At 33.9% G+C, this 13,504-nt stretch overlaps 1 protein-coding gene and 1 long non-coding RNA gene across 2 annotated transcripts; both read left to right on the top strand.

Annotated features, from left to right (window-relative positions):
- The first annotated feature begins 4,003 nt into the window (after positions 1 to 4,003).
- Positions 4,004 to 5,881, top strand: LOC133828896 (uncharacterized). The gene is made up of 3 exons (XR_009891368.1): positions 4,004 to 4,253; positions 4,879 to 4,940; positions 5,658 to 5,881. It is a non-coding gene; the product is annotated as an uncharacterized LOC133828896 (long non-coding RNA).
- Positions 5,882 to 6,950: 1,069 nt separating this feature from the next.
- Positions 6,951 to 7,394, top strand: LOC133832041 (uncharacterized). Its single transcript, XM_062262432.1, has one exon. It carries the CDS (start codon positions 6,951 to 6,953, stop codon positions 7,392 to 7,394), a length of 444 nt encoding a protein of 147 aa, XP_062118416.1.
- Positions 7,395 to 13,504: the final 6,110 nt, after the last annotated feature.

Raw genomic sequence — 13,504 nt, 5'->3', positions numbered from 1 at the left:
TGAAGATTCAAGTTGCTCTAAATCAAAGGTTGTATCTGTCTAACCCTAACTTTGTTTTGTGTTACATTATTGTGTTTTCATTGTTAGTATTGATAATTAAATGTTTCTAAGTTCATCTTATCATCATTTAATCATTTATTTTCTGATATTCAAGATTCACATTCATATCATGAACATGTTTTTTTTTATTATCAAGATTAATATTCATACTTTGAATAAGGTTCTTGCTTAGCTTTTAGGGTTTCAAATATTGAACTATTCCCATCATTAATTGTTGATTTTAAAAGTGTAAAGCCATATATTCCCAATAGAGTATGCTTAGTAGCAACTCCAAAATTCCTAAATCCTTGTGGACTGAAGCTCTAAAAATTGATGTGTACATATTAAACCGTGTTCCAACCAAGGGTGTCTCAAAAACGCCTTTTGAAATATGGAAAGGTTGGAAACCGAGTGTCCAATGTACACATTTTTGGATGCCCGTCTCAAGTTAGGGTATATAATCCATAAGAAAAGAAACTATCCTTAGGACCATCAGTGGGTATTTCAATGGATATGTTGAAAGGTCCAAAAGTTACATATTCTATTGTCCATCTCATAGCACTATGATTGTTGAATCAAGAAATACAAAATATCTTGAAAATGACTTGATTAGTGGGAGTGATCAATCAAATGAATCAAATTCTAAGAAAGATCATTCAGAACCTTCCACCTCAGGATCAAGATTGACAATGGTTCAAAACATCCCTCAAGTTCAAACGGATGTTGAACAACCACATCAAGTCATTGAAAATCCACAAGTCAATGATGAAGTTCCAATGGTTCAAGTTGTTCATGACTTACCTAAATTGATGAATAACCAGATGAACCACTAGCTCCCCAAGAGCCTGCTGGTGTAGCATTAGAAAGATACACTAGAACGACAAAACCGACAATTCATAGTGACTACATTGTGTATTGCAAGAATCTGACTACAATATTAGAGTCGAAAATTATCTAGAAACATTTTCACAAACCATGGATAGTCAAGAATTGAAATTGTGGTACAATGCCATGAATGAATAAATGATTTCTATGAAGAGCAACGAAGTCTGGGATCTTGTTGAGTTGCCTAATGGGGTGAGGTCCATTGGGTGTAAATAGGTCTTCAAACAAAGAAATACTCATTATACAACAATGAGAGACATAAAGCGAGATTTGTTGCTAAGGGACTCACTCAAAAGGAAGGAATTGATTACACAGAGACATATTCTCTTGTTTCTAAGAAGGATTCCCTTAGAGTAATCTTGACATTAGTTGCTCTTTTCGAGTTAGAGCTTCAACAGATGGATGTGAAAACTGCTTTCCTAAATGGTGACCTAGAGGAGGAGGTATACATGAAACAACTAGAAATATTCTCCTCTAGTGATTGTGAGCACTTGGTATGCAAGATAAAAAATCCCTCTATGGATTAAAACAAACCTCCCACCAATGGTATTTAAAATTCCATGACGTCATCTATTCCTTTTGGTTTGAAGAGAATGTCATGGATCAATGTATATACCAGAAGGTTAGTGGGAGTAAGTGTTGGGAGAGTGAAATAACACTACCACAAAAAATAGAATCTACACAAAATTTGGATTGACAGAGACTTAAAAAATATTGAGAAAGAACTTGCAAACCCAAGTAGATCGACGAAGTTCTTCAATCTTTGATGGAGTTTTAAAACCCTAGGCAAGACCACCACTTTCTTTGAGCAAATCCTTCAAGCAAATAATAAACTATAAAACCAAGGCTTATACACGTTGAGAAACACTGTCCTAATACTCTATTTCCCAACCACCATTGATGCTTGAGGCCTTCTCTTGAGGAAATGAGGATTGAGATTGAACAAGCCTTCAACTCTCTAAGTCAAGCACTTTCTTGGAGAGTTCTTGGAGAAAACTAGAGATTCTTGGAGCTAGAGAGAGAGAGGGTAGAGAGGGATTGGAGAGAGTGATCAAGTCTTCCAAATCACTGTTTTTGACCCATATATAGAATAGGCACCGACATTAGGTCTAACCAATAAGATTATACTTGTAAAACACGTAATTTAGAGCATTTACGTAAATCCATGTAATACAGCAGGCGATGCATCGCCTGCTAGGGTTTCTGGAAACCCTAGCCTTTAGGCAATGTGTCGCCTCTTGGGTGGTGACGTATCACCACCCTCTCTTACTTTGGACACTTCTAAAGGTCCCAAAAATGTTCCAAATGCCACCAAACTTTTTGGGAACTCTTAGATACTTTTATGTATCACTTTGGACCCAAATTTGCATTTTATTAGTGCCTACAATTTGAAACTCAAATTTACATCTTCACTATGTGAATTCTACTAAGTGTTTATATATTGATTGTATTTTAACACTATCATTTGTATTTAACCAATCATAACAGTAAGATTTGTTTTCTTGTTTTATATGTGGACAATATTCTTCTTGCAACCAATGATATGGGTTTTCTCCATGAGGTGAAATGATTCCTCTAAAAGAATTTTGAGATGAAGGATATGGGTGATGCATCTTATGTCATTAACATTAAGATCTATTGAGATAAATATCAAGGTATTTTAGGTCAATCTCAAGAAGCCTACATCAAGAAAGTTTTAGAGAGATTTCAAATGAAAGATTGTTCAACAAGTTTTTCTCCTATTGTAAAGGGTGATAAATTAAATTTAATCCAGTATTCAGATAATGGTCTGGAAATGGAAGAAATGAAGAATATTCCTTACGCTTCTTCTGTCGGAAGCCTGATGTATTCTTAAAACCTGACATTGCATTTACTGTCAGAATGATGGGATGATATCATAATAACTTAAGTTTAGACCACCTAAGAGCTACATACAAAGTAATGAGGTATCTTTATGATACCAAGGAATACATGCATATATTGAGACAAACTGACAATCTGGAAATAGTTAACTACTCATATGCAGACCTATTCGGTTATATTGATTCACACAATTCAACATTTAATTATGTTTTATATTTACTAGTAGAGTTATGTCACGAAAAACCCTCATTGCTATTGGGAATATATGACTTTACACTTTCTAAATCAACAATTAATAATGAGAATATTCAATATTACAAACCCCGGATGCTAATCAAGAACCTTATTCAAAGTATGAATGCAAATCTTGAAATTAAGAAACTAAGTGATTAAATGAGTATAAGATGAACTTAGAAAGATTTAATCGTCAATACTTAACAACATAAATACAATAGAATAACACAAAACAAAAAGTTAAGGTTAGATAGATACAACCTTTTGTTTTGAGCAACTTGAATCTTCAAACTTGGGGAGCTTCTAAGGCTTATACACAATAAGAATATTGTTGTCCAAAATCTCTATTACAAGCCTTCTGTAGCACCCACATTATTTTGATATAATATAGCCAATAATCACATGATTGCATTGCATTACATATCATACAATATGTATAATTTGAGCATATGCATATTCTTATAAGTGTTTTCATGTATAAGTATAAAAGTTGTGTATGTGATGTCTATATGTATGCTCAATATTATTAACCTTGTGGCATTTGAGTTGTCTTTTATGGGTGTTTGATGTGCTCAAGATATAAGAAAGTATGAAAAATATGGACAGGACATGGAATTAAGTGGTGAAAGTGAGATATAGAAGGCAAAATAGGTTAAGTAGTGAAAAATAGTACAATGTCGATTACTAGTATTTCGGTGTAAAATTGAGTATTTATGGATTTACCAAATGTAATCGAGGTATGATTAAGGTCTCATTGATGATGTAAAAATGGTTTTAGAACCATTAGATCAATTCTTGATGGGAGGTATACATAATCAGTGGTATTGATGCAAAGTCAAAACTAGCTTAGCATAAGTGTGCTACGCTCGATCGGGTAAGCATAACTATTGGGTATGAAGTCATATGGACCTAAGGTTTGGTGTGAGTATTTTACACATAAGGATAATAGGCCTAGCAGATGATTAAGTCGAAATTATTGAAGTGATAAGGTTTTCATAAGTCAAAAGGTGAAATGATGAGATGAAAGGTGTCAAATTTTGATACAATAAGGCTAAATCATTGAAAATAAGGAATTTTCATCAACCTTATCACTTTGCACGACCATTATTCTGAAAAACAGAGAGAAAATAAAACCAAAAACCATTTCTTGGCTGGTTTGAAGAAATTCTAAGGAGATCCAAGTGAAAGCAAAGCCAAAGAAGTAGATTAAGCTTAGTTCTAGCCTTTTTATGGTAAGTTCTTGTACTTGGAAGTTAAACCATGTTTTTGAATTTTGCTGAGAGCTTATCTATGGTATTTTATATTTTCTAAGATATTTATTGGTGGTTTCCAAGTGGTTTGAGGTTTAGAAAAGCTTGAAGAGATTGTTTTCGTCGAAAGTTGCTCGGTAAGTGAAATTTTGTGTTTTATGAGGTTTTTGGGGTTCTTGGAGTACAAGCTTATTTTTGGTTATTTGATTGAGTTTATAAGAGAGTATATATGTTTATAAATGTTTGAATAGATGTGGAGACTCATTTAATTTAGGTGATGATCTAGGAAATTAGAATTTTATCAAAATCGATATATGATAACTTTATGATGAATTATGTTGGTATTTGGGATATATATGATTATGGCAGGTTATTTGATGTTGATTATTGGTTGATTTTGATATTTGAGGATAGCTAAAATTAAGGGGAAACTCTGTCAAAATTTCTCCAAATGTCTAAGATAAATCTAATGCTCGATCTAGGTGGTTTAAGGCATTTTAGGCATGTTTTGGATATGAAATTTGATATGATGTTTTATGGGTATTTTTAAATGAGAGTTCAATGTATTACTGCCATCATTATGATGAGAAATTCATGCCATTGTCAGGATAAGCACATCAATACCTAAGACATCACTTGTTACACGGTGAAATATATTTTGGACAAAAGGTAAGTAAAGTACTCAACTGCAACACAAGAATTACATGTTATGTGAAAGTATGCATTATATGAATATTTTGTGAGTAAGTGGTATTAACATACATTGACACTTCATCATAAATTTGTATGCATGGCATAATAGTGATATGGTAAATTATTATATGATATAAGACCATGCATGATATTATGATGATTAATTATATGATGCCTTTGCAAGTTTTGTGCAACATAAAAGAAAGTTGTAATAAGAAGTTTAAGTTCAGTGCCACTGTTTTGAAAAGGCAAATGAAAGTGTTAATAAGTGTAAACGGAGGCCTATAGTAGGCTTATAGTGGCTGCCCAATAATTTGGGCTAGGTTTTAGTGAACCAATAATATTGTTTGCCATGTTTCCATTTTATTTCTCCTCCATATGAGTTATTGTTATATGTATTGACACCATAGTGTGTGGCCGCCTTAACTCTTGAGCCCGACGGGGCAACGATGGAATAAGGTTTTTAATGTGCCCTACTGTGGTGATGGCTAGCCGGAGGAGAACCCATGGGATTTTGTATTATATGTGTAACAAGCCCTGCAGGCATTGACCAATTCAAACAGTTTGCACAATATTAAGGGGCCCAAAATTTAAAAAGAAGTTGTGTATGTCCATTGATATTGGGTAATCATTAGCATTGCATGCATTACTTTGCTTACTGAGCTTTAGGCTCACAGTTGTCTTGTGTTGCAGGTAGAGAAAGAAATGTGTGAATGACATGAGGAGAACTGAAGCATGGTCCTGACCCTGATTTGTACATATGAACATATCGACCTTTTTGTGGGTTATTTCAGTTATCAGTGAGATGTTTGTAATAAAGTGTGAAGTTATGTTTTGAAAACAAATTGGGTTATTTAATACTTATGTATAATATGTTTGAGACCCACTTTATGTTTAATGTAAATAATGTGAAATAAGTTTTCAAGTTTAAAAAAAAAAAAATGTCCAGACTTTTGCAGTAATAAATTATGATATAGTTTTAAAACGTAACACCTCAAATATGGTTTTAACTAAAATAAGTGAGGGTGTTACAAGTTGGTATCAGAGCGCTATGGTTAAAATGTTCTTGTAGACCGTTCATATGTACACATTGAGGAAAGGATAATGCTCAGTTCATCTGTAAGTTTTATGTGTGCATTTATTATGTGCTAGTTGCATGCATCATGTGCTTTATTGACTAAATGACATAAGCTATGGACATTTTGTCTTAAAAGATATATAATTTCACAGATGGATCGTGAACATGGAATGGGGGCTACTGAAGGCTCTTGCAGTAATAAATATGAACAAGAAATGACTCAACTTCGAGCGGTAGTGAATAGACAGGCTGAACAAATTGAGAAGTTATTAGCAGAACAACGACAAAGGCAAGCACCAACACCACCTACTGAAACTCCAACACCTCCACAAGCTCCACCTGCAGTGCACCCCATGGAACCATTATATGAACGGTTCCGAAAACAACGCCCACCAGTATTTGAAGGTAGCACTGACCCACTTGACGCACAAGACTGGAAGAGTTCTTTAGAAGACATCTTTAAGTTCATGCAACTAAGTGACAGGGAAAAAGTTTCTTGTGCTGTACATACACTTAAAAAGGATGCTAAGATCTGGTGGGAAGTGGTTAAGCAGACTAGAGAAGTGAATCAGATGACTTGGGCAGAATTTGAACTGGTCTTCAACGAAAAGTTTTATAATGAAGCTGTGTTGACTGCTAAAGTAAGTGAGTTCACTAGATTACAACAAGGGAATCTTTCAGTGGTCAAGTACGCAAGGACATTTGACCGGTTAGCCAAGTTTGCACCAGACTTGGTTAACACTGAAACTAATAGAGTGAATCGCTTCCTGGAGGGTCTGCAACCAGAATTGGCTAGAGATGTGGATATGGGACGTACAGGGCCTCTTTCTTATGCTTAGGCTGTGGAGAAAGCTTTGAGAGCTGAACAAAGAGAAGAAAAGATAACAAAAGCTAAAGCTGCTACTAGCATGCCTCGTAGAGACACTCCATTCAACAAAGAACAAAGCCGCTTTCACAATGACAACAAAAGAAGGGCCCAGAATTTCCAATTTAGACAAGGACAGAATAAGAAATTTGAAGGAGGTCAGCAAAACGGGCAATCTGGATTCCAACAAATGCCACGATGTCAAACTTGTGGAAAGAATCATTTCGGGGAGTGCAGGCTTTTAACTAAAAGCTGCTTCAAATGTGGCAAGGGGGATCATTTTATCAAAGATTGTCCATTGATGAAGAACCAAAAAATGAAGGATGAACCTCAAAGGACAAATGCTAGGGTGTTCACGATTACTCAGGCTGATGCTGATACCAACAACTCTGTTGTGTCAGGTGATATTTTTGCATCTGGTATTCTCACTCATGCATTAATAGATTCAGGTGCCACGCATTCATTTGCATCATTGACATATGTATAAAGGTTGGGTAGATCGTGTGAAAAATTGTCAGAAGTTTTTAGTACAATGTTACCATCTGGAGAGATTTTGTATTCTACTCATTGGTTGAGGGGGGTTCCTATTTGCATTGATGGTAGGGAATTATATGCTGATCTAATAATGTTAGAGATGCATGATTATGAGGTGATTTTGGGTATGGATTCGCTTTCAAAGTATAATGCCACTATTGATTGTAGAAGGAAAATAGTGATCTTTAAGCCTTCGGAGGAAGATGAGTTTATGTTTACTGGAGCGACATCAAAAAGTTGCATTCCATTAATTTCTGTTATGAAGGCCAGGCGACTGTTGGAAAGTGGATGTGTGGGTTATCTCGCCAGTGTGGTTGACACGTATAAGGAGCAAAAGTTAAAACCGGAAGATGTACCGGTAGTTAGAGATTTCTTAGAAGTATTTCCAGAAGATTTACCGGGATTGCCTACAGACAGAGAAATTGAATTTGTGATTGAGCTACTTCCTGGTACAGCCCCTGTGTCCAAGGCACCTTATAGAATGGCACCAACACAACTAAATGAATTAAAGATACAGTTGTAAGAACTTCTGGATAAAAAGTTTATCAGGCCTAGTTTTTCACCATGGGGAGCTCCGGTGCTATTTGTGAAGAAAAAGGATGGGACAATATTGTGATTAATTGACTAATATTCTCAATATGATCAAACATTAATTGAGTTACTCAATTCCATATATTGAGTTACCCAATATTTCATATCCTATTGTGGCAAAGACCTTGATGGATGGTCTCACCTATATAAATATAGGGTCTGGCCCCCAAGCTCAACACTCATTTCTCATACTCCATTTAAAGAGCTAGTGAGAGCTTGGAAGTCATTTATCCTCAATAATACTCTTTTATTTTCTTTTTGCAGATTTAAAGCTATTAGATCAAGATTATCAAAATCAATGACTGGAGGTATACTCTAACGATCCTCCTTAATTTTGTGACAATCATATACAGTCTATTCTGCATATTAAGATTGTTATGCATCTAGATAATTTTCTTACAATAAATTGCTACTTAAAGAAAAATGACTTATACCATAGTATTATATTTTTGGAGAAAACAAATAGGAATATATTAATTTTATGCACTCATGTATGAAGTATATTATAGGACAACACAAATAGGATTGAAAATATATTTATTTTATAGTAAAAAAATCAACAAAATATATAAATCATACCTAAACAAAACTCTACAATATAAGTATTTATTTTTACACGTCAACAAATAAAAACAATTAAACTCGAATTAAGCAAAATATTATAATTCTTAATTTTTTTAGACTATATAAAAAGTATGTATTTAACGATTTTTCTTAATTTTAACGGTTTTTTTTATTAATTTTAACGAAATATTACAAATATTGAATGGAATATACCTTTAATATTTAATAATTATATTAATATAAATTCAAATATTATTATAATAATATTGAATACAAGACTAGATATTTAATAATTATATTAATATAAATTTAAATGTTATAAAATATAATTATTATAATAATATATAATACAAGACTAGATATTTGATAATTATACATATATATATATAAAGAAGAGCATCAATGAGATGACGTGTCATTCTAAAAACTCTTCAAACTATTCTATCTATTTTCTCATTTAATCTATTTTTTTTATTCATTTTATAGATTATAATAATAATAATAATAATAATAAATGTAATTTTTCAAATTTAAAGGAGATATTTATAAGATATTATTATTTCAAGATATAGATAAATATTTCTTTGTAAATCTATATATATTCTAAATATTATTTATTAATCTCATATTTTCCTCTACTGTAATTTCTTTTCTTTTTTCTCTTTTTCTCTCTAAATTCTTTCAATTTCAATTTTCAATGAATTCAAATTCATATTTCCAAATTTGATTGATTTACATGTTAACGATAACACAATCCTCTCGGGTATTTATTCAACTATTAATGTTTGTTCATCTTTAAAGTTTGAGTATTTATTCAATTATCAATGTTTGTTAATCTTTAAAGTTTTTATTTTAATTTATTGATCTTGATATTCTAACATCTTCATTTTATTTTTCTATCACGTTTTAGATGTTATTGGGTGTCTATGTTGTCTGGGTGATATTGAGATTGTTGGAGGTGATTGGGAAAAAAGAGACATCAACATTTTAAGAAATTAGTAAGTATAAGTTAATCGATAAATCTTCAAATAGATTCTCTAGCATCATTAATCGAAAGATTTTCCACCATCTCCAATGGTGTGAAATTCTAATACATTTATATTTATTTAATTTCTATTATTATTATTATTATTATTATTATTATTCAAAATGAATAAAAAATAGAAAAAAAATAATAAAATTGATACAATCATCTTATTTTTTATTTGTGGTTAGTTAATTTACTATTATTATTTTAAATTTAAATAAGATATTAAATTTTTTATTTATAATATGTTCATATCTATTTTTGTAGACTTTTTTTAAAAATTAAAGATATTTTATAAAAAAAAATATCTTTTTGTATATGAATATAAATTTAAATTTAAATTTAAATAATTATTTTTTAAATTAATTAAATATTATTCTTGATGGATATTATTATTATTATTATTATTATTATTATTATTATATGTGAAGTTTTGGAATAATTTGAATTGAATCTTATAATTATGATACAAAAGCCTATAATTTCTCTCAATATTCCTTCTCTTTTTTTCGAAAGAGATACAAGTAAATAGAATGGAAAAAATCTAAATTTACCATCCCATCAAAATATGCTGCTACATAGAAAATTTCATATATGTATATGTATTGTAATATATTTTAGTAGCAATAGTATATAATAACTAATCACACCTGCCAGCTTCTAAAACTAAGAAGTATGAATAATGTCACAGATCAATAACATATTCACACATTTAGGAAATCACTATACAAGATAAACAATAATCATGTCCAGAAATCCAATTCATCAAATCTAAATGAAGTAAACAGTCTCTATGCATAAATGAACTTGATAATAGAAAGCAAAAAATCCTTAAAACTTGGCTTTATAGAATTAAGTTACTCAAGTTTTATTTGTTCCTAAGCTCAAATAATCAACTAATCAAAATCTGGGATACTGCCATTGCCTTGACAATAATGTGATAAGCAAATTTAAGCAATTTTATTTGGCAAAACCATAAATAAAACCTATAAAGTTCGTCGTCAGATATATTTTAAATGACAATGTCAAAATAGGAAAATGTCACACATTTTTTTTTAAATAAAAGGAGAATTCAAGTCAAAATCTCTAATTTATTTCTAATTTTTGTACATTTTTTATTCTATTTTATTTTATTTTACTTATGATTATTAAATAATTAAAAAATATATATATCTAAAATCATCAATAACGGCAATGCCTCTTCCATAACTCTTTTTTTTTTTAATATTTATTAATAACTAATTTGTTACATCCAGATTTCAAGACCTTAGATTGTGACCTCGAAAGCTGGACTCATCAAGTATTTTTGGAATCATGCCTTTTTTTAAAAAAAAAAAACAACCCTGATTTTGTACCCGATATCTTGGTGTGCAAGATATGTACTCTGAGATTTGAAATCCCAGAGAATGATCTATATTTGAACCTTTTCACACAAGAACTGGGTTTGAATCTAATGTCTATCAGTCAAAGCATCCTGGTGCATTAAACTAATGAATAGACCAAAAATAAATCCTAGTGCCCACGGTGCAACAGAAGCATAAACATGCATAAAAAAAAGGGCAACGCAAAGAAGCCATGAACAGAAAACTTACACAATGAAGCTGGCGGGTACTGAGAAATCGAAGACCGAAGGAGTGGTTACAAGAACGACCTCGCGGAGTCGAATAAGCCAACGTTATTTTGTTTTCTTGGTTTGGAGAACATGCAAGAACCAGGACAAATCGAACTCTGGTTTTTTCTTCTTTTTTTTCTTTCTAAAAGCACAAATGAAAGTAAAGTGGGGAAGACGATGGGGATGTATATATAGGCCCCTAGAAATATCAAAGGCCAAATTGTTTTGAGCCGTTGGCCATATTTCGTATCCAATCCAACGGTCAGGGACAATTGATTCGATGGTACTATACAAGATGGCAGACGGATAGGCGTGGGCAGGTTTCCAAGGTACTCAAGTACTTTGAGTGATCAATACCCAGCTGACGTGTGTCCACACTCATGTATATTTGATGGTACGGTTCCCAATAAAAGTAGTTCAAAAGTTTCCTTCTCGTAGGACTCGAACTAATATTTTTTAGGGGGAAAAATGTTACACCCAGATTTTGAAACCTGAGATTGTGACCTCGAAAGCTGGACTCGTCAAGTATGAGCTTGAGATATATAAAACACATGTTTAAGGTCAAACCTCCGAGGAAAGTTGGCAATCTCGAAGACATGTAACCTCGAGATTCTTTCCAGGCTCGAAAGGCATAGCATCGGGATACATCCGTTACCGAGTGCCTTCAGATCGAATAGTCCGAGCTTAAAGAATGCAAGCTCGAATCATGACAGCCTCGATAGAATTTATCTGCTTCGAGCAGGTCTTAGAATAAGATAGCCAGTTTGTAACCTGTATGTAAACCTTGACTGATGCGATGTTGATTGCGGATCTCGGAGATTTGATGAATCATCTGATGTAACACGCTTTGTACATTTAAAGATATTTATTGTTGTAACGTCCCGACATTAAAGGGATATTAACAAGTCTATTATCCGTTTTCCTGGTCTTCAGGGGACGTTTCCTTGTATATAGGAGTTACAACATTTAATATCATTATTTCAATTAATAAGCAAGAGTATCTTCCCGAAATATGTGGGAATGAACTCTGAAAACTCTCTATAAATAGAGAGGTCATGAACACTTGTAAAGGACTGATCTTTTGCTATTTTGAGAGAAACTCTGGAGAATTCATCTCTGAAGGATTTCCAGAAAACTCCAAGTCTTAATAAAATTGACTCGTGGACTAGGCAGAGTTAACTGCTGAACCACGTAAAACTCTTGTTGTTCTACCATATTATTCATATGCACCATAGTTCATATTATTTAATTTCCCTACATTTTAAGTTGACAAAAAATGGCGTCAACAGTTTGGTGCTTTCGTTGAGAGTCTTATGCAGTACAATTCTTGATTAGCTATGGCTGCAAGTGATCAGAATATTCCTGGAGAAAACTATCCACGCCGCACTGGGAAGCAGCCGATGACGAATCCAGAACCAGAAGAAAGAAGTGAGTCCTCCGATTCTTGAGGACCTCCGGCACCTCCGGCTCCCAGGGACGACGAGGACATGTATTATAATCTTGAGCGGTATGTCCCCATTGTGGAACTCAAAAATCGACAGTTAAGAAAACAGTTGGCTGAGGCCAAGAACCGTAACGAGGAGCTGGCTAGATTAGCTGCGGAAGCGCAGGCGGCTCAGCCCCAACCTCTGCCTGAGGTCCAAGCCCCACCTCCATGGGACGTTCATGTTCCTCCCCGTAGGCCTCGTGGGCGACCTCGCAAAAACGCTGCCACAAGAAGAACGGAGCAACCTCCACCACCGGCAGAACAACCTGCTCCCTCGAGGCCCTGAAGAAACACCCGGGCTAGAGCTCCGGTTAACTCAACTGCAGAGTTACCAGTTGAAACTAGGAATAACCGAGCCCCTGCAGAGGCTCCGACTCAGAATCCTGGTCACACATAGAATGTTACCGAGCCAGCACAGGCGAACTCGGGACCATCCAGACCCTGAAATGGGTGGCAGCCACCATCACCCATATGATTCCCTCCATCGCCAATAAGATATCCCTCACCGCCTTGGAGAAACACACAACCAACTCAGAGTGATAGGGAAAGGCGGGCTGGGCGGAAGCAGGGGAATGGAGAAGCTGCTAGAGAACGGAGAGGCGCCCAGCCTACGAGAAGCCAAATGTCTCGATCTCGTACTGTAGAGACGAGGCAGCCTTAAAGGAATCCATCTCGAAACAATCATGCGACGAGCCTCGCTAGCGACGAATCAGGGGACACCAGATCAGTCAGTATGTATGATCAAGGACGCAAAAATACTGGGAACCAAAGGAACCACCCTGA

The sequence above is a fragment of the Humulus lupulus genome, chromosome 4 (genome assembly GCF_963169125.1).
Source record: "Humulus lupulus chromosome 4, drHumLupu1.1, whole genome shotgun sequence".
Lineage (NCBI taxonomy): Eukaryota > Viridiplantae > Streptophyta > Magnoliopsida > Rosales > Cannabaceae > Humulus > Humulus lupulus.
This window is presented reverse-complemented; position numbering and strand designations above follow the sequence as displayed.